The 19,727-nt window shown below is 40.6% G+C and overlaps 1 protein-coding gene across 4 annotated transcripts in view; it reads right to left on the reverse strand.

Annotated features, from left to right (window-relative positions):
- adam12b (ADAM metallopeptidase domain 12b) overlaps nt 1-19,727 on the reverse strand; it is a 91,627-nt gene that overhangs the window by 7,768 nt on the left and 64,132 nt on the right. For 2 of the 4 annotated variants that reach the window (XM_085427880.1, XM_085427878.1), the window contains 9 exons: nt 14,515-14,604; nt 11,951-12,146; nt 11,718-11,826; nt 11,074-11,272; nt 8,914-8,991; nt 7,016-7,124; nt 6,484-6,622; nt 5,639-5,747; nt 3,125-3,379 (listed from right to left, as the gene is read on the reverse strand). In XM_085427880.1, the coding sequence (XP_085284006.1) occupies nt 3,125-3,379; nt 5,639-5,747; nt 6,484-6,622; nt 7,016-7,124; nt 8,914-8,991; nt 11,074-11,272; nt 11,718-11,826; nt 11,951-12,146; nt 14,515-14,604 (1,284 nt within the window). Of the gene's footprint in view, nt 1-3,124; nt 3,380-5,638; nt 5,748-6,483; nt 6,671-7,015; nt 7,125-8,913; nt 8,992-11,073; nt 11,273-11,717; nt 11,827-11,950; nt 12,147-14,514; nt 14,605-19,727 lie in introns of all 4 variants that reach the window. The other 2 variants (XM_085427879.1, XM_085427877.1) reach the window with 1 other exon arrangement.

Below are 19,727 nucleotides of genomic sequence, written 5' to 3' on the forward strand. Positions count from 1 at the left end.
GCAAGATTAATCCAAGACCCATCTGCATTGTAATACCACTCTTGGCAGAAAACCTCAAACTGTAACTGGAAACTTGGTGGTGTTCACATGTCTTAATTCACAATGAAGGATTGCGCCGTCCTCTGTGGCTTGAGAAAGATCTATGAGCCCTGAGCCTACAAGCACCTTTCAAAACCCACCGGAGGAACTGAAAAATGCGCGGTCGTCTTGCCAAAAACAAAACTATTTTTCTAGGTTCCTTAAAAGATGACATTTTGGAAAGGCACGATTTTCACTCCTCGCCAGTGTGACGCTGCAGTATGCTTGTGCAGTGCAACAAAACTGATCTGTTTCATATTTATTGGACTCTACGGGTATCTGATTTGTATTTTTCCTTCAGCAAGACTAGATAAAAAAAACAAACGGGTCCCATGCAGTTTTGTTTTCATCGCAACAAACGTGGGATAAAATTTACTGCCCTGGAAACACCTTGATATTAATGGACTGCGCTCGGCACAAAGAGAAACACTGCAAGACAAGGCGCTGTTTAAAATAAGACATACTGGCACAGAGAGCGGAGGTTGGGGTTTGTGTCAAGTCTTACAATAAACTTGTTAAACGCTTTCTTTTTAAGGACTGATGTCCTGTTCGTCCTTGTTGGCCTGCTATTAAATGTCAGCAGAACTCTGTCTTCTGTTTCTGACCCACATGTGCCATCTCTACTTCGCCCATCTGTTTCATTGCAATGAAACGAGCTAACAGATATTAGCAGGTAGCGGGATTTCACTGTTTTGGCAGGCAGTGAGCAGCCAATTTATAGAGCAAACAGTGGCCTTTCAGCTAAAGTACATCTTTAGTTGGCACGCAGTCATTGCAATCAAGGGTAATATGCTGCAAAGCTTAACATGGACACCACAAAACCATCCAGAAGTGGATGCGATGCCAGGTGTTTCTGCTGCTCACTAATGCAAAAGTAGCCAATGCTTTAATATATATTTAAAATACACTTACATTGTATAAAGTAATTTATGTATGTAAAAAAGCAGAAGCATCTCTTGCATGGTCAGGCATTATTATGACTGAAATATAACCGTTAGTACAGAGTCATCAATGTATAAGTGGCAGTAACAGATATTGATGGTTTTAACTACTACACCACATAAAGTTGATCTAATAAAGGTAGCAGCTCCTTTGATTGTATATGATCATCAGGTGATTTATGGCAGACATTTATGAAAGTTCTGCTACAAAACTTTTCTCTCGTTTTTTTGCTCTTATGTGGGATAATTGTATGTTTTTGGGACAGCAAATACAATACTTGAAATAAAGTGATTTAGGAAGCCTACAGGGGATATGCCTCTATTATAAAAACTGCAGAAGGAGGCATTTGAAAGTGTTTGGCAAATCGCTGCATTTTAAAAACCTGATCCCATTCTTGAGACAATCTATTTGTGTCTACTAATCTCAAAAAAACTTGAGCACATGTGCTCATTTAATTTCCACCATGTTATCCTCGGAGGTATACAAACCGGACCTTTCTCCGTGCTCTGCTTTAACATCTGGGACTATGTTCTAACGCAAACAGAGAAACAGATGCAAAACGAATGTCTTCCTCCTTATTTTTCTATTTTAAACAGACAGACACATCTGCCAATTTCCCTTGCACCCCGCTGTGGCTCACAAAGCGCCGTCATCCAGCACAGCTCTCCTCGCTGTGCTACTCCGGGAACAAATCGGGATTTGGATCCACCACCAGAGCGGACAGATGGATTTACTATCTCCACCGACTCTGATTCTGCCGGCTCAGCAGAAAGCAGCACCTTACTCAGGAGCTGGGTCACCGTGAGGGAGACAGATTGAATTTGTTGTCGATATGTGGGCAGGCGAACCCACTGCAGTGCAGAAATCCAGCAGGTTCTGTTATCCAACATTTAGCTACAGCCTTTAAAAATGACGACACAGGTGGCTGTTCAAGTTTTAGGCCATTAGCTACAATTTGCATATATTTTACATTACTGTGGAGCATTTTTTAAGGGTACATAGCTTTTCATATTAATTCTTACCCTACAATCCATTGGTTTCTGTTACTTTTAGTAGGTTCTGAGACTTAAAATGCACTTTTCATCTGCCACAGCGAGCTCTATTCTGCTTTGTTTATTGTTGAAGTTACATTTCTATAAAACGTATCAAAGAAATCAAAAGAGAAAAAAAGTAAATCATCATGCATAACAAAATCATGCATAACAATTTCATAACACCACTGCTTCTGATTCTGATCTCCAAGCACACACACATTTATCTCAGCACAATATCTGGACCTTTCAGCCGCACCACATGAATCTTCCTCTGCAGATGGAGTCTGCCCTGTAGTCATCGAACTGTGGATATTCAAATTAAGGACCGTAAGGACTTCTGATCGAGTCAGCGACTTTTTTTCCAAGGTAAAGAATTTAGCTTTTACAGATGAGGTGGGCTTAAAGTGCTTAGAAAACGTGAAATTTGAGCATCTGCTATTCCATAAGTGCTAAGCAAACTTCATCTGCTGAGGAAGATTGCTTTTTTTTGCAAACTGACTCAAATCTAAGCTGTCACAGTGTCCTTAAATGCCAGGGATTCATTGCAATTGACTGAGGATGTAACTTTAACAAAAAAAAATACCTGAATGTTCACCGTGACCTATTTCAGGGAGGCTTCAGGTCTTGGCAGGTTACTTTGGCACTTTACTGAAATGTAATAAAATTGATGGCGGCCTAGATATTGTGGAAAATAAGTGTAGAAATGTGTGGCGTGGTTGAGAATAAAGTCTGGAGTAATGTAGAGGAACATATACACAACTTGAATTTAATGGGCTGTTGAGAATGTACAGTCCATTAAAGCTGTGGTCAACAAAAATAAATTGCAATTTTAAACTTTACAGTAACAATTTAAGACGAAGGCAAAGATAAAGCTTGTGAGATCAAAGGAAGTCCATTAAACCTGTTTCACGACAGCAATTATGCCATGAAGTGGCAGGTAAACAGAAGTGTTAGTGATGATATTAAACACACTTCTGTGTGAGTCACGCTGTGCTGTGAAAAAAGGGTCTGTCAGTGTTTAAATAAATAAAAGCATTTATCAACGTTTTGGTTTTTTTTTTCACACTAACCTGGTCCACTCTGTACGACGACTGATGGCGTGGCAGGCTGAGAAAAGGTTGCACCCTAGGTGGCGGGGAGCCGGACGCGTCCGTCGGCAGGACTTTGTAGTGTGCCGGCAGAAGAGGCAGGGTGGGCTGCCCCACACTGAGAGACACCGGCATGGGCTGACTGATGTGGAGGGGCTGGTAGAGGGGCAGTCTGCGCAGGCTGTGAGAGTGGAAGTTGTGCGGTGGGAGAAGAGGCTCTGCACTCAGGAGAGATGGCTGAAAAGAGATCGCACATGTTATTTCCAGTAATACATAAATTGTAGTGAGGTAGCATACATAATAAAATGATCCTGAAACTAAAACTTAGAAATCAAACTGATTTTATACATTATGTTCAGGGACTGCGGCCAAATCTGGAACAAGGCATCTTTTCTCTCATGAGATCACAGTTTTTATATTTAGTCTTTGACAGATAAAGAATGAAACTATAACTAAATTAAACTTTACCTGCTTTTTTAAATATAACATATGCAAATGTGAAAATTCTCATCTGACAGGCTTTTACCTTCCACTCTCTCTTACCAAGATTATTTTCTAAACCCCTGCAATTTAGTCTTGTTGGTGCTAAAATAATTAGAATGTGTGAACCGCAGACAGGCATTTTGATGATTCATTTTCTCTTATTAAGCAAAATGTCACAAATATTTCAGCTGCAGCTTCTGAACTGTGAGGACATTTCCACCCATCCATCGACGTTCTCGGGTCAGCCGAGAAACGTAACCTCATTTCCTCCCACTTCTACGACACGCTGAAATGACCTCACCTAGGAGCCACTTCGGCTGAATCCAGATCCTCGCACCAGCTTAACTGCCTCCTTTTGATAAACATTACATGTTGAAAAGCTCAAGCAGCAACTGAAAGTATTTAGGAATGGTTGCCACATGCTGTATCTGGGTCAGGTTTGTATGTTAATTCTGGATCCACGTGGACTCATTAGCGAGTCTCACTGCACACAGAACATTATCAAAATATATTTCTGAGGTGACACAAAGACTACAAAATGTCTCACACACTTTGGATTAAATCTTACTACCCTCTAGACTATATTAGATGGTGTCCTATGGCCTTTCGGCTCATGCCTCTCTTTAAAAAACAGTTATTGATGTCTGGCCCCGGTTGGTTTCACAGATCCTAAATTAAAGGTCCCATATTACACCCCTTATTAGCCAGTTAATTCAGGTCTCACATGTCCCTAGAAGGTGTCTTTCAAGTTTCAGCTTAAAATACCACACAGGTTGTTCAGTGTGCCACTGCTGCGTACCCATTTGTTTAAAGTCTGCTCCAAAAGGACTGTTTGAAGCACTGATCTGTTGCTGGCCAATAGCTGATGGTTTGACGGTTATTTTCACTATATTCTGAACCTTTCAGACCCTTTCAGACATGAAAATAATCAAACACACAATCTGCACAATGAAGTCATTAGGTGCAGCCTAATTTTGTCTAATGGTTCTAAAAGCTGAAGCCTGTGATATTAGGGTGAAACTGAGGTAACATAAAAGTAAAACCCAACTTTAGTCATAAAGTCTCATTAGCGTCAGAAAGCTGATGTCAGAATCAGCCATAAAACTGGAAAACAAAATCATTAGATGTGATGTTGTGAAATTGTAAAAGTCTGACAACATGTCCTGACCAGCTGTTCACCCTCCGCTCCAGAAAAAACGAAAATAAAAAAACCCCAATAACACCAAAAATGGCCATAAAGGATTTGGCTGCTGGACAGCACACATTCACATAAAGAGAAAATGCAGATGTGTTCAAAGACAGCTGACTGACATCTGGACTTCTGACAACTGGCTGAAGTAATCAGAATAACGAGAACAGACAGACAGATCGACCTCACTCAGTTATTATATTTAATATAACAATTTTTGCACATTTTTTGCAGATACTGGTGAGTGCAAACACAAACCAGATCCACACACCCACGATAAATAAATGCAAGTGCCTTTATTCTGGCACACAAACACAAGTGATAGGCAATCTCCTTCTGTGCTTATCGTTTCCAACAAACAAATCAAAGCCTATTTTCTTCCTCAGCCTGAATCAATCACCTCTGCTTCATTCTCACAGCGAAACAAACAAACAACTATTAAAGAGGCTCAAATAACAACATTACAATCTCTCATAGATAGTGTAATCTTTCAATTAAAGTTTCTCCGCATCCTTTCAACAACGACACTGTAATTAATACTGCTTCGAGTGACAGATAGAGTGAGGCCGAATCGATTAGCCGGCATGCCATCATCTTGTTTTGTCAACGAGCATGGAAGCGTTACGGCTCTACGCCGAGGCCTGACTGCATGTTAGTGAAGTGCTCTAAGAAAATGTCATCATTACAAAAGAAACCAAACGGCCTGTGACAGAAATGAGCGCGCACACGCTCATATAGAGGAATTTCACGGTTGTATGAAGACACGGTGTAGGCCGACACGCATAAAGAAAGCTGTCTGACAGACACATTATGGAGACACTGACCTTAAAAATGTTAGCCCCGGAGGGTTTGGGGGGAGGCTTGCGCTGCGGGGTGGGTCTGTACATGGACTCGCTTCTGATGGGGCTGGTTGGCCTGGTAGCTTCCACGGATCTATGAGCACAGTGTAAGCAGTTTTTTTAATTTAGACATTTATATTTATATTTCACTACATGCCTCCTGCTATGGTATGATATAGGGAAGGTAGAGCACATTAGAAATGAAGCCTTTTCTTGTTTCTCAGTGCAAAAATATTACCCATATCAACAAAAAAGAGCGAAAAATGATAGTTGTCTGCCTATTTATACTTCCACACTCCTGCTACCACTGCTGTATTTGTATCTAACAGTGCGATCACACCCCTGATGAAGCAGATCAACTTAGAAAATCACAGTTTCAAGTTTGTAAATCTGTTACTCATTTGCTTTTAGCTCTGCTGGTGCTTTAAAAACTCCTGAGGGAAATATCAGCCTTGTCAGCAGTGAAATGATTTATAACGTTCACCAGCTTTCACTGACTGTGTTTGTTTGAGGTTTGGTGACAAATATGTGGCACGGTGGGTAAACTGTCCAGAAAAGATCGGTGGCTAAGTTCAAATATATGCACATTAGGTTAATTGGGGATTGCTTATTGGCTGTAGGTGTGACTGTGAGTGTGAATAGATCGGTTTAATCCTGAGATGGAACAGACTCCTTGCCCACATGACCCTGAATTATATAAGCAGTTACGAAAATTGTCAACTATGTATATTTTGTGTACAAGTTTCCCATAAATAAACTTGCAAGAAAACAAAAATGCAAATTTTTATGAAATTTTCTTCTTCTTACGGGTTTTCAGAGGGAAATGTTACCTGAGTTTCTCCAAGGTGCTCTTCTTATTGGTGAAGAGGAAGCGCAGCAGAGTCTTCCTCTTCAGAAAGATGATTACGGTGGCTACCATTAGACTCACCAGGGTGACCAGGATTGCCACAGTAATCAGCACGCTGTCAGCTGATGCCATATATGACAACACGCACATTAATACACACACACGCACATCTACAGCACGGAACAATGACAGGACATAACGTAAAGACCGTTACAGCTCGGCCATGGCCAGCAGTTCACACAGTTCACATTTCTCTGCTCATTTCTGCTTCTCACTCTATTCCTTCTTTTTCTTTTTTTAATAAAAACTGTTTACAGTATAATGTATTACAGGGTGGAAAGGGAGTTGTGTTGCACTAGGAAAGTTACACTTTAGTCCAAACCACACATTAATCCAGAAATGACTCTGCAAGAAAGAGACGTATAAGGAGCTTTGTGTTCCTGCTTATTTCTGAGTTAGTGTTGTTGTTTGTCTGCCTAGATGAGTGACGATAGAACTTAAACTGTCCACACTACCTGCAGCTCTCATTGGCCCGCTGTCAATGCTCCCACCAAAGCCGGCTGTCTCGCAAAACGGCGGTGCCCAGTGTGCTTCACAGTGGCAGTTCTTCTTGTTGTTGCAAACCTGTAAACAAGGTACTTTTAGTGTGTATTAGATGCAATATTGACTATTTCTTTTGTCTCCGGCATCAAATAGTATCAAACGGCCTTAGATCTAACAGCAAAATAACAAGGTGCAAACTAAATTGGTCATAAACCATTAAATAAAGCAATCCAACAGAGCACTGACTGTGCTTGTGTGTGTACACTTATAATAGATAAAGCATGTGGAAGGGAGAGACTGTCCCCTAAAGCCTCGAGTTTCCAGTGCAGAAGTTTGATCCAGGAGGATTCCCTGGTGAAATAACGCAGTCCAGCTGTCAGGTGGATAGAAGAGGAGACAAATAGAGCGCTGAGCAGCTGTAGGGGATTAACATAGCACAGACGTACAGTCCAGAGACTTCCCTGCCTCCAGGCCATGGACACTCCTTTGCATCAACTGATAGGGTTAAGAGGCACTTGGGGGGTTGAGAGGGAGTTATGGATTGAGCGAGATTTATATTTGTGCGAAGGGAAATGTTACCATAATGCGCCATGAATAAAAACTGAAGCAGATGTGTGAAAGATGTGCGAAATCTAAGTAGGCATCAAATTCTTTAAAACTCTGTGGGGCAGCTATAGAGAAATGGATTACATCTCCTATATGCGCACATGTAAAAGCCATTAATTACTTTTAAAAGTCTAAGAACATCTATGTGCTTGAAATGGTAATTAGATGAAACCACAATCAGCTACTCTGGTGCACACAGACACACATTTTGATCCGATTATTTATAGAAAACGTGGCATTGATCTGTGTTTAAAAGGTGCAGAAAAAAAGCCCCCAAAGTGCTTTTTTACCTGCTAAATAAGTAACAAAAAATAGATTCCAGCGTCAATACAGCGCATGCATTGTGAGATAAAGCAAGAGGACTTGCAGGCAAGCTCCTAAGGTAAATTCAGAGCATTACTGCTTTCCCAGTCAGGTCTCGTACTGTGCGAGGTGTTTGACAAAATGGTAGGCAAATTATTCTTGGCAGATATTTCTGCAGGAGGGGAGATGCAGCTCTACTTCACACAGTGGGAAAATAATTTTCTCAAATTCCCCCACAAAGTCATTTTTAATGTGATTATTTTTGAGCCAATCAACACGCGGCTACAATATTTTGTTTGTTGCTGTTATTTTCCATTTACAAGCTAATTTGTTTCACAGACATTTAGCAAATTATAAGAGGATAAAAAAAAATATCTCAGAATCATAGCTTTGATTTCTTGTTGCACAAAATCTCGGCGCTTTACGATGCCGTAATTGAGTTGGTGTCTGTAAATTCATCTCGCCTGCGGTGAATGTTTGATTCACAGAACTAAACAACAAACTAAATAAATCATAAAAGCACCCTTTGCTGAATTATTAATAAGAGAAAAGGGTGATCATTTTAGAGCAGTGCGAGCTGCTTTTATGCTGCAAAAAAAGGACTATTGTGTGCAGGTGGACACCCTGACGTGCTGCACTGGCTCTTCTCCCTTTGTGTAGTAAAAAAGATGATGGACAACAATTTAAGTAGCCCCTAAATGATGCTGTAAAAGTGATTGATTTAACCTCGGTGGAACAATGAAGATTGATTGTACGTAATAGGAGAAGCTGCCATAAGTCCAAGGCTGTATTGTAAATACATTGTTGCTCTGCTGTTGTTTGCAATTACGGGGTATATGTAGCTGTTCCAAATGCAACTGAATAGATAAATACAGAGTTCTCATAGGCTTTTGACACTGTTTCAAAGGCTACAGTGTATAATTTAACACAAAAATTTGAGCTAATAGGTACTTGCACTCACCCCACGTCCACTGCACTTTCCCGAGCACTCATGCACACCAAAGACGCTGACATTCTGGCATTGCCGATTCAGGCACACCTATAAAGAGAAAAGCACCATTAAATATTTCAGGAGGTGCTGAATTCAAGAGTCCATGAAGATGAACAGAAATACTAAGAATAAGAAGAAGGGTTTATACTTCTGCAGAACAGCTGGAAAATATCTTATTTATGGACATCATAAAGGAGCATCATTGATGCCTGCTGCTAACTCAAACAGAAGAGTGCAGCTGCCCTGTGAATTTTTATCAAACGGTCTTGAAGTTGAAATTAACATGATCAATTAAAACTACACATGCTGCATATAAATGTCATGATTAGGCTAACATCTGAAGAGACGTCTGTGGGAGATTTACAGCGAAATAAGCAATTTCCCACTCAGGTGGAAGTGCCGAATGCTGCTCAGGTAGCTGCAATGCGGTGCGGGGCTGAAGAGGCAAAAATCACAATAAGCTTTCTATTCTTTAGATCAAACAAAAACATCAGAATGTAAAAAAGACGGTTGCTTTTATGTAGAAAATAAGGCCCGCATTAGGCAAGCAGCTCTCATCTTATTCACTGCTACACAGCAAAATCTCCAGTGTTAATTTAACACTGGTGATTTTGCTGTGTATTGCTGTGCAGGCTGTGAGCTGCTAACTTAATACCCTGATTGGCATGGAAATACAAATCCTTTTTTTAGAGAACAAAGGCACATGACAAACAGCCACCTCCAGGCCATCAAAGTTTCCAGGGCGCTAAGTCATGACTTGGGAGACTGTAGCCAGGAGACAAACTAACCTGGCTGACGTCCATTTTGCACACACAGCTCAATGGGGAAGGTACAAAGGCACCAAGGTACATCCCCGGAGGCAACCGAAAAAGCACACTTGTAGACCCTATTATTTAGTTCCACTGCTTGTAAGAGAAACACAGCAATTTGAAACACTTTTTATACGTAACCTTATGCAATACAGTAAATGTCTCCTGTGTTAAGAACAACCGTGTGAAACCTGGTTAATTTCTTTTGTGACACAGCCCTCACACGTTTAGCCAAGTTTCAATCACAAATGACTTTCACAAGTCCAAATCCACAGCTCTGGGGGGATTTGGTAAATGCAATCATCTAAAAATGCCTGAGAACTCCCGAGCAGGCATCAAGAATATCTGCAAGGATTTAATGCTCAATGACCTATTCTGACTTGCAGGAGCTTCACCAATCAAGTCAAGTGATAACTCCAACACCTACTATGTCCATAAAAATAATTTCAGATCATGCATACTGGCCTTAAACCCCTCCCAAAACCTGATATGACTCGAGGATCAAAAGGCATGAAAAAGGCATCGTTCTGGGGTCCAATGAAGAGTCCATGTGGTCCCAGCATGTCACTCAAAGCATTTGCTGCCAGCATCTTGGTGCCAGAAACCATGGGCCAAGCCCAGCATTTGTGACCCTGCCACAATGGGTCAAAGCTGTTTTGGCAATATGGAAATAGATCTACTCAATAATAGGCAGGTGGGTTTAATGTCCTGGCTGATCAGTGTGTGCTCCCTCAACCGATTATCATCAAATCAGCAAATGTTGTAGATTGAAGAGGCAGTTAGGTCGGTAAGTTATCCACTCGAAAGCTATTAGCCTCCTACTTGGCAGGAGTAGGGACTGATGTCAGTGATGTGGTGAGAGAAGTTTGGAGAGGAACAAAAAGACAGAGAAAAGTTGAGAGACACACCTAATAAAACCAAGAGCTCAAAAAAAAGTCTTATTCAGCCCTAAGCAAGATGTGCAAAAATGCTCAGTGGATTCACACAGTTAGCTTTATTGGCCATTTTCTATAGGAAGTGAAAACCTTGCTGTACGGTCGGGTACTCCTCAAGGGAATGCAACTTCAGGTTCATGCACTTGCGAGCCTTTTAGCATCTCTAGAGAATATGAATTAAACTGCATCCTGTTTTTATAGGACAACAAACAACAAGCTAACCGATACTGTAGTTAATGAAAAAAAAGAAAAGAACAATATTATAAAATTCTGCTGTAGATACTGGGGTATAATGGTGAGCAGTACTCGATTCATTACATTAAATCTTGAATATAAATAAAGTTTTAACGGTTGAATTGAAGGCCTTTATATTACTGATCACTCACCATGTTGTCTCCACACTTTGTGCCAGCCAGCACCAGTCCAGGGTCAGGCATGTCATCGCCCAGGTAAACATGTGTTCCTCGACACAGAATACGTCCTCCTTCTTGCAGAGGGATGTTAGTTTCAATGGAAACGGCATTTGTTCCGATCACTGGGCGGTTGGCTCCACCCTGGCACTGGATTTTACCACACTTTGCATCACTGCATGGAGCACATACACATACAGAAACACACACACATAGTACAACTTAAAAAAAAAAGCCATAATGCTGCTCTGTCAATCACAGTGGAAGATCAGTAACTGCAGAGGAGGATGAGAGAGTGCTGAAGGGGCCTGCAGTGATTCAGTCCTCCGGTCATCAAAGCAATTACATCAATTAACAAAAAGCTTGATTACAGAATTTACCAGAAGGGAGAAGATCTTAAGAACAATTAGCTGACAAAAATAGAATAAATTGATTCATGAATACTTTCTTAATTAGCTGCTATCTTTCTGAAATTACATTATTCAGCCATGCAAACTTTAGATTGAAGATCACGTCACAGCATAATGATGATTGCCAATGACACTACGTGAGCTAATTAGCTTTGTTTTCCACAGTAATTTCTCTTTACCTTTACCACATCAGTGCAGCCGCAGCATTACCTTGCATCACATTTGGCAAAGGAGCCTTTGGAGTCCTTCCCGCAGTTCCCGTAAGGATCGCCTGCAGAGTTGACTCTCTCAAAGCAGATCCCAGGGGCGGGCTTTGCTCCTTTGTACAGAGACAAACAAGAAACCACCCCCCACAATGTAATCATGAAAATGAAACAATGTTTTACCTTAGAAAAGCAAAGATTATGCATAAATTTGCAGGTGGCAAGCATCCAATGATTTACCTGCTCCCCACAGAGTGATGCATTGCTGCTCGTGAGTCTGGCAGATGCCATTGTAGCAGTAGCCGTCAACGTTGTGGCAGGCATGTCCATCATGTAGATAAACGTTGGCTGGGCAGTGAGGGCTGGCACCAGTACAGAACTCTGGCAGGTCACATGAGTTACTGGTTTCCCGGCAAAGGGTGCCAGCAGGTTTGAGCTGTGAATATATAGAGTTCTGTACATTAGACCCCCTTTTACAGTAGATAAACACTGCCTCATTGAACAGCAGCTTTATTTAGCTCTTTTTTGCTTTTGGGCTTTGTAAATGTTCCGCATAGCTATGGAAGTGGTGGACAGGAGGGCATTTCAATCTATGAAGCTATGCCAGTCTGCATCAATAAAGGGTTTTAAAGGTGATATTTGCAGGTTAAGGCTTAATTAATGAAAGACGTGACCATAAACCTTGGCTTTTCTCTTGTGGATCTGCCAAACGCAAGATAATCTCTAAAAGGAATTTAAAGAAGATTTGAGGTCGACTCCAGTTTAATTTGTTTTTGCTCTCATCTATTGTGTTGCGAGTTTCTGTTTTGTGCTGTAATCAAAAGTTTTATCAAGTGTTGGAAATATTGGGATGCTGAAATAAAACCAGTAAGATTGTTTAACAGTTTAAAAGTGTCTGGAAGGGCTTAAATCTGAAAATGAAATGAAAAACTACAAGGTCATATACATGCCCAAAAATAGCTTCTAATATAATACTGTGCAAGAGTCTCGATTAGCCCCTTATTTCTCTATATTTTACCAGGAAAATGGGAAATTGGTAAAACAATTTAAACATGGGAAAACATATATGAAAACTTAGGAAAGCTTTCTTGTAATATCTTCAAGTAGTCTTCAGGAATAGTTCTCCAGGTTTCTTGTAGGACATTCAAAGCTTTTCTTTGGATGCTATGTTCTGGGTCAGGATGATCCCACACTCCTCCAATAACGTTGAGGTCTAGGCTCTGGGGAGACCAATCTATGACTGATGGTGTTATTTTCCTTACCCAGGTATGCTTTTACTCCATTGGCCGTGTGTTTGAGATCATTATCATGCTGGCAGGTGAAGCCATTGCCAACCAAACACTTTCAAGATGGTGATGCATGGTGGTTCACAGTCTGACGGTACCTTTCTGTGCTAATTATTGCATCAATTTTAACAAGATCTCCAACACCACAACTAAAATGTGAAATGCAGTCCAAACCCTGACAGAGCCTCTCCTGACCTACTCCGTCCATACTGATGAGGAGTTAAACTAAAAATTTGGATCAAATTTGGATCTCTCAATGACTTTAGTTGCCTCTAATTTTCAGTCCAGTTCTTCTGTAATCTGGTCGACCTCAGCCTTTTCTCCATGTTTCTGTTCCTGAAGAATGGCTTCTTAACAGCCACTCTTTCACTGAGACCATTTCTAATGAGTCTTTTGGTGAACAGTAGATGGATCAACTGAAAGGCCAGAAGCATCTCTTGCGTTCTTGGTCAGGTCATTGACGAATCTGTTCCTATTTCTTAAAGACATGATTTTCAGATACTGTCCATTTGTTGGAGATTGATTTTTTTGGTCGTCACTTCTTTCGTCCTGCATTTGTTTATTTCAGGACATACTGCACACCATACGGAGGTATGCCAAGCTTTCAGGTAATAGCTCTCTGGGAAACACCTTGTTGGTGCAAAAATGCTATTTTATACCTGTCTGAGTTATCTTTGGCATTTGTGATTGATTTAAGTAAAGAAATAGGAGCACATTGGGTTTTTTGTGACAGGCTGCTGGTAACAAAGTGACTAAAGGTATTCGGTTAAGCTGTCTGTTATGTGCAGACACAACACTGATTCACCCTTTGGGTTGGTAAGTTTTTGTGCTTGTAATAATTCATAGGTCAGTGTTAAACAACAACAAACAACAACAACCACCACAAACATTCCTCTGAAAGCAATTAGGTTAAAGGACTGAAAATAAGAGAAAAAGCAGCCGAGGTTTGACGAAAAACTTTGAAATACCTTTGGAAAGTAGCTCTAGATTATTTTACAGTACTGTACTTATGCAGCAAAAACAAAACATGAAGCTGTATCTTGTGAATAACACTTTGCAGTACTTATATCTTAAGATATATAATTCTACAAGGCCATCAATGGCTCTCTAAATGCAATCCTTCGAATACATTTTCAACAAGTACTTTTTTTGAAAAGAGAAGACCAAAGATAACATAAAATGATTTCCATGGCAAACAAAAACCATGAATATTTAAGACGAAGCAAATCTTAGGCTATCCAACTTGAACTTGAATTTAATTGAAGCCTTCCTATTGATGTAAGATATACAAATTTGGAATAAAATCACCCGAGATATGAAATTATACAAACAAGCAGACTCACACCAGTAATAACCTTCTGCCGAGAATTAAGAGTTTTAGAAAGTTTTTATAAAAAGTGAAGCTCTGAAAAGCTTTTACAGAATTTATTTGGCTCTTAGGAACGTATGAGTGCATGTAAATTAAAAACAGCTGAAGGACAAAGTGAAAAAGACCAAGAACTGCATGAAATCTCTTACTCTGCAGCCTTCACAGCACTGTCCGTGGGCACACACAGCATCTTCCTTCAGGGTGCATGTGGTGGCATTGCAGCACGGGTTCATGCATTCCTGGAGGAAAAGAAAACAAAATAGTTAACAACATGCGGACCTGATCACTTCCCTGAAGATCCACTGCTGGCTGCTCCCTGTCAGATAAAGACTTCCAGGTCAGGGGAGATGTCCGGAGATTCCTACCCTGACCTGCAGACCCTCGAAGGGACACATATAAACTCAGGCTCATATGTTTTGGATTTGGCAAATTCTTTAGACATTTAGAGTAGTGAAAAAAAGGGAAAAAAAGGGAAAGGAACATGTTTAATGCAATACGCCCCCTCAAAAAAACAGAAGACAAGCAAGAGATAGAAATCAGATGAAGCTCTTAAGAGGGCGTGTGTTAAAACCTCCACTGAGATTTGATGCAGATAACAGAAACGTGTTTTGGAGTTGACTATTAGGGCATCGTGGCCAGAAGCAGAAACGGGATTTGAAGATTGTAGACACTTTACCACAATGACAAGATCAGCTTGCAGAAAATGAGCCGATAGAGCATGTGTCAGGAGGAGCTGGATGGGGAGTAACGCCGTAACAAAAATCCCCAGTGAGGCGTTTATCTGTCGATGTTTATCTTTTATTGAATCCCAAAACACATCAGCTTTGTGCAAGCAGTGCTAGAAAGCACACTATTTCACAAAAACAAACAACATAGCTGTTTAGCCTGTAGGGCCCTAAGGTAATGACAAGATGTGTTGAAGGTGGAGGCAGGCGAGTTGTTGGATGTCTAATTTTCAGTGTATGTGAGGTTTTATGATTATGGCTGTTTACCTCTTGGCTCTGATGTAGGCCAAGGGAAGAGGGAAGAAGAAAGTTGCTTTCATCTCTTGGACTAAGTGGGTCGGCAGATCTAACAAGCACAAGCCCGTGTGCTGACATCATGGAGGTTACAAAGAGGTAAACTGGCAGAGATGGAACTACCGAATGGAAAATTTATGGTTAGTTTGTTGGTGGTCAAACATAACGACTTCACCGAAATACAATCTGCTGCCATCTAAATGATGGAGAACACAGTAATAACAGCACTAATCGAACAAACGCAATGTTGAGTCAGTCGAAGTTCAGCGAGTTGAAAACAGAAAAAAAAAGCAGTAATTTAATTGGAAAAAGCATCAACTCGAAGACTGTCCTGGCGATTACATCGTGTCAACTTCAGTAAAAACTATTTGAACTTTTCTGCTTAACATGTCAGTATTTTAAGCTTATTAGCCTAATGGCTCTATATTTGGATCTCTAGAGTAAACAGAGCTTGCGAAAAACAAGGTATAAAATCCACTAGGCAATAAATGTCATTTAAATCTACCAGATTACAGATTGTTATCAACAATTCATATCTCATTTTATAGCTGCAGTTGGTAAATGTTAATTAAGCTGCCACAAAACTCTACGCTGCTTCTGGCTTTTCAGACAACTAAAGGTCAAAACTAGGGATGGGTATTGATAAGATTTTAACGATTCCGATTCCATTTTCGATTCTGTTTAACGATTCGATTCTTTATCGATTCTCTTATCGATTCTTTTTTTTTTTTTTTAAAAAGGAGAACACTAAGGTCGATTAGCTCAGAGCTTTGTTTTATATCTTCTCTTTGAACAAGATAGAAATTTAGGAGTAACATGGCCTTACAAACCCAACAGTGAGATCTTGAGAGATCCAGCCTACGGCTCTTCAATGGGGTGTCACAGGGTCCCCAGGAAAAAAAATTGTAAATGTAAAATAATAAAATAAATATTCTTGTGAGACATATCACATATTGACGGGGTCGGGTTATGTTAAAAAGTATAAATTGTTATACTTTGTTCATTGGTTCAAAGGTACCCCACACTTCTTTTTTTGTTTGCTTGTTTGTTCTGGTGTATTTTTCATTTGAACTGTTACTCTGCCAGAGTACTCATATTTACAAGATGGCATTGAACGCCCCATTGGTGTATCAGGAAAACTATTTTGTACGTATGTTCCTTGAAGGGGATTGAAGTCGTTCTTTTTTCCACCGCAGCGAAGGGCTAGGAGTAGGAGAGGAGCTGCTGTATGTTTTTGTTATCGAATCGATCTGATTGTGAAATAAAGCATATGCAGTGAGAAAGCAACTCCAGGAGTCATCCCTGCCTTAAAGCTGCAACATTCTTCTGTAGCAATAACAAAGTATAACATAAATTGTTCTGTGGCAATTACACAAGAATATCCAGTAATGTCCCTGCCCACAATTAAACACATTCACTTACCAAAAATCGGGGGCATCTGCTGTGGCAAATGGGTGCAAGCCTTTGACCACAAACTTAGACACTGCTCGGTGACATTAGTCTATCCTGGCCTGAAAGGAGACGCTACCGGTAGACTGCAGCGACAACTGCCAGCATCTGAGCCAGACTCTGTCTGTCTCTCTCATCATGGTCACCTACATGTACAGTAATGGCAGGTCTTGTAATAAGGCAGATTGCGCTAACATAATATGCACTGTTAGTTGATTATTTACCTGCCGCATTAACGGGAGAGGACGTGCAAACGTTAGCGCTGCTGCTGGGTTGAGAGTCACGAGTCCGGAGCGGAATTAAAAACGCGTGTCATCGCGTGTTTTGTGAGCAAATGCTTTTGCATATTCGTAGTGTTTCCTCCCTTAAATGAAATATCTACTTTGCAAGTTGCCCTGTTGTCATCGGTTCTCATAAAGTATAATCAAACTTTTGAGCGTTTGAGCCGCTTAGGCGCCGTGTTTCCTGCCAGGTAAATGACGCTCCGCAACGTGGTGACGTCATTCGGGGCGACTGGAATCGATAAGGGAATCGTTTGCAAAAATGGCAAACGATTCCAAGGAATTGAAACAGTGGGAACCGGTTCTCAACAAGAACCGGTTTTCGATACCCATCCCTAGTCAAAACTCACCTGAATGTTTGAATTTAAGCTGAAATTCTAATTATTTGCAAATGTAACGGCAAAACATATAAGCTTATGCATAAGTTCCGTAACAAAAAGAAAAAAACAAAAACAAAACATCTGTATTGACTCGTCAGAAGAATTGGTAGGTCCACCACTGTTGTCCTTTTCACAGATAAGAGCAGGCTTACTATCAGCACCTCCGACAGAGGTGAAAAGGTCTGGAGAAGCCGTGGAGAGCGTTATGCTGCCATCATTTAGCAAGACTGGTTTGGTGGTGGGTCAGTGACTTTCTGGGGAGGCACACCCACGGAGGGATCCACAGATTTCTATAAGCATTTTAATAAAGTTATAAAAGTACATAACGGGCATCAAGGTTGCGGAACAGTTAGCACCACCGCCTCACAACAGGAAGGTTAGCGAGGGGATCATGTCTACGTTGAGTTTGCATGACCTCTCTGTGCCGGTCTTCTCTCCAGTTACTCTGGCATCCTCCCAGAGTCCAAAGTCATGCATGTTAGCTTAATTGGATGTAGATGTGAATGTGACCTGTACATGTACCCTCTCTCTTAAACTAAGTAAGTAATTTTTTTTGTAAAGTGCCTTTCACAGAGAGGCAGTCACAAGGTAAATTAAAGTAGACTAAAATACATAAAAACCACAATAAAATACAGTAGAGTACAGTAAAGTGCCACTGACAGCAAAACAAGAATAAATTAAAGTGCAGAATAAAAGAAAAACAAGTTTGAAACTGCTTTTTAAATTAGTTATTTGTAGTAGGAGACTGTTTTCAAGTCTTGATGTCACAGACTGAAAGGCACCGCCCCCTCAATTTCTGATTTTATGCGAGGAACAGCAAAAAAAATTCTGAGCCTGCGTTCAGCGCTGGGATCAACAGTCTGGAGCCTGTCCAGTTAATGCTCTTTATCCGAGTACAAGAATTTTAAATTTACGGATCCTAAATGCTACTGGGAGTAATGTGAGCTTGCTTATTAGAACATGTTAGCAGTCTGGCAACGGCATTTCGTACAGCTTGAACATGTGAAAGAGATTGTTTATCTAAGCTGGACTAACTCATAAATCATTTTCTCCAGTTAAGCCGAGGAGAGCATCGTCACAATTTATAAGGGAATTCCTTAAGTGAAAGAAACACGAATGAAACGCAGATTTTACACGGAAGTCGAAGCCCAGAGAGGAATCAAATATTACGCTAAGATTTTGCAGCAAAAGGAAGCAAGTGTTTTTTTAGGATATAACTTGGAAGAGGCTATAATCACGGTGTCAGTCTGATTGGAGTTTAAAACAAGCTAATTGTTGGAGAGCCATATTAAAAGCTGGGGTAGACTCCAGCGCTCATGCAATCCTGAATTTGATTAACAGTTCAGAAATGGATGACTGAGAAGTACATCATTAGATATGGGGCAATAATATGTGCAGGATGTAGATACGATAGTTCATTTATAAGGAAAGTGACAAGCATTTAGTGGCTCCAGCTTCTCAAGATGACTTTCTGCACTGTACAAAGATAATTAATGGACTTAGCAAATGCCTCTGAAGGGCATTTGTCACTATTTTCATTGTATATTGAGCAGGAATTTCAAGTGATATATTCCTCACTATATTTCCTGTGATTTCCAAGCAGCTGGGTTGGCTACAACAGAGTGTTACCTGCTTCCCACATGCGATTTTCACTTCCCTTCACAGGGTAGTGTATCCTGCTGTGCACACGAGAAAGAAACAATGTGTGCACGGATGCGTGCATCAGACTTTAGCTGGTACAGCCAAAGAAAATGTGTTTCAGCCTCGACCTGATTTGTTTGTTTCCTTTGTCACACTGTTATACAGTGGTTTGATTAATGGGCCTTCAGCGGGGATATGGCATCAGCCGAGCGGCCTGTCAGAGCCTCGCTCCACACATGTGGGAAATCAAGAGAAGGTGTGATGTAAATAAAACACTTACACGGGAAGCCTTGGGTGGCTTGCTGGTTTTTGGGTTGGTATTTTTTTTTCAGCTTACTAGATTTCTCTGCTTTTAAGTCATAAAAACACATTTCAGGGTCAAGAGAAAGTTTAACTTGGAAGTTTGTTGTGGTTTGTTTTAGGGGTCTGAGTGCGTGGCTGAGACTTTCAGTGGTTCTGGATGATTGCTTATAGGACAGTAACATTGTTTCCATAAAGCACAGTTTGCAAGGGAAATGTCAAGTAAGACAAGTGCACAAAAGTTGTTTTGTTTTTTTTGCATTATTCTATCACAACCAGTCATTTCTTACAT

Source organism: Rhamphochromis longiceps, linkage group LG13 (assembly GCF_057381845.1).
Source record: "Rhamphochromis longiceps isolate RC_006_pf linkage group LG13, R_longiceps_female_GT1.1, whole genome shotgun sequence".
Taxonomy (NCBI): Eukaryota; Metazoa; Chordata; class Actinopteri; order Cichliformes; family Cichlidae; genus Rhamphochromis; species Rhamphochromis longiceps.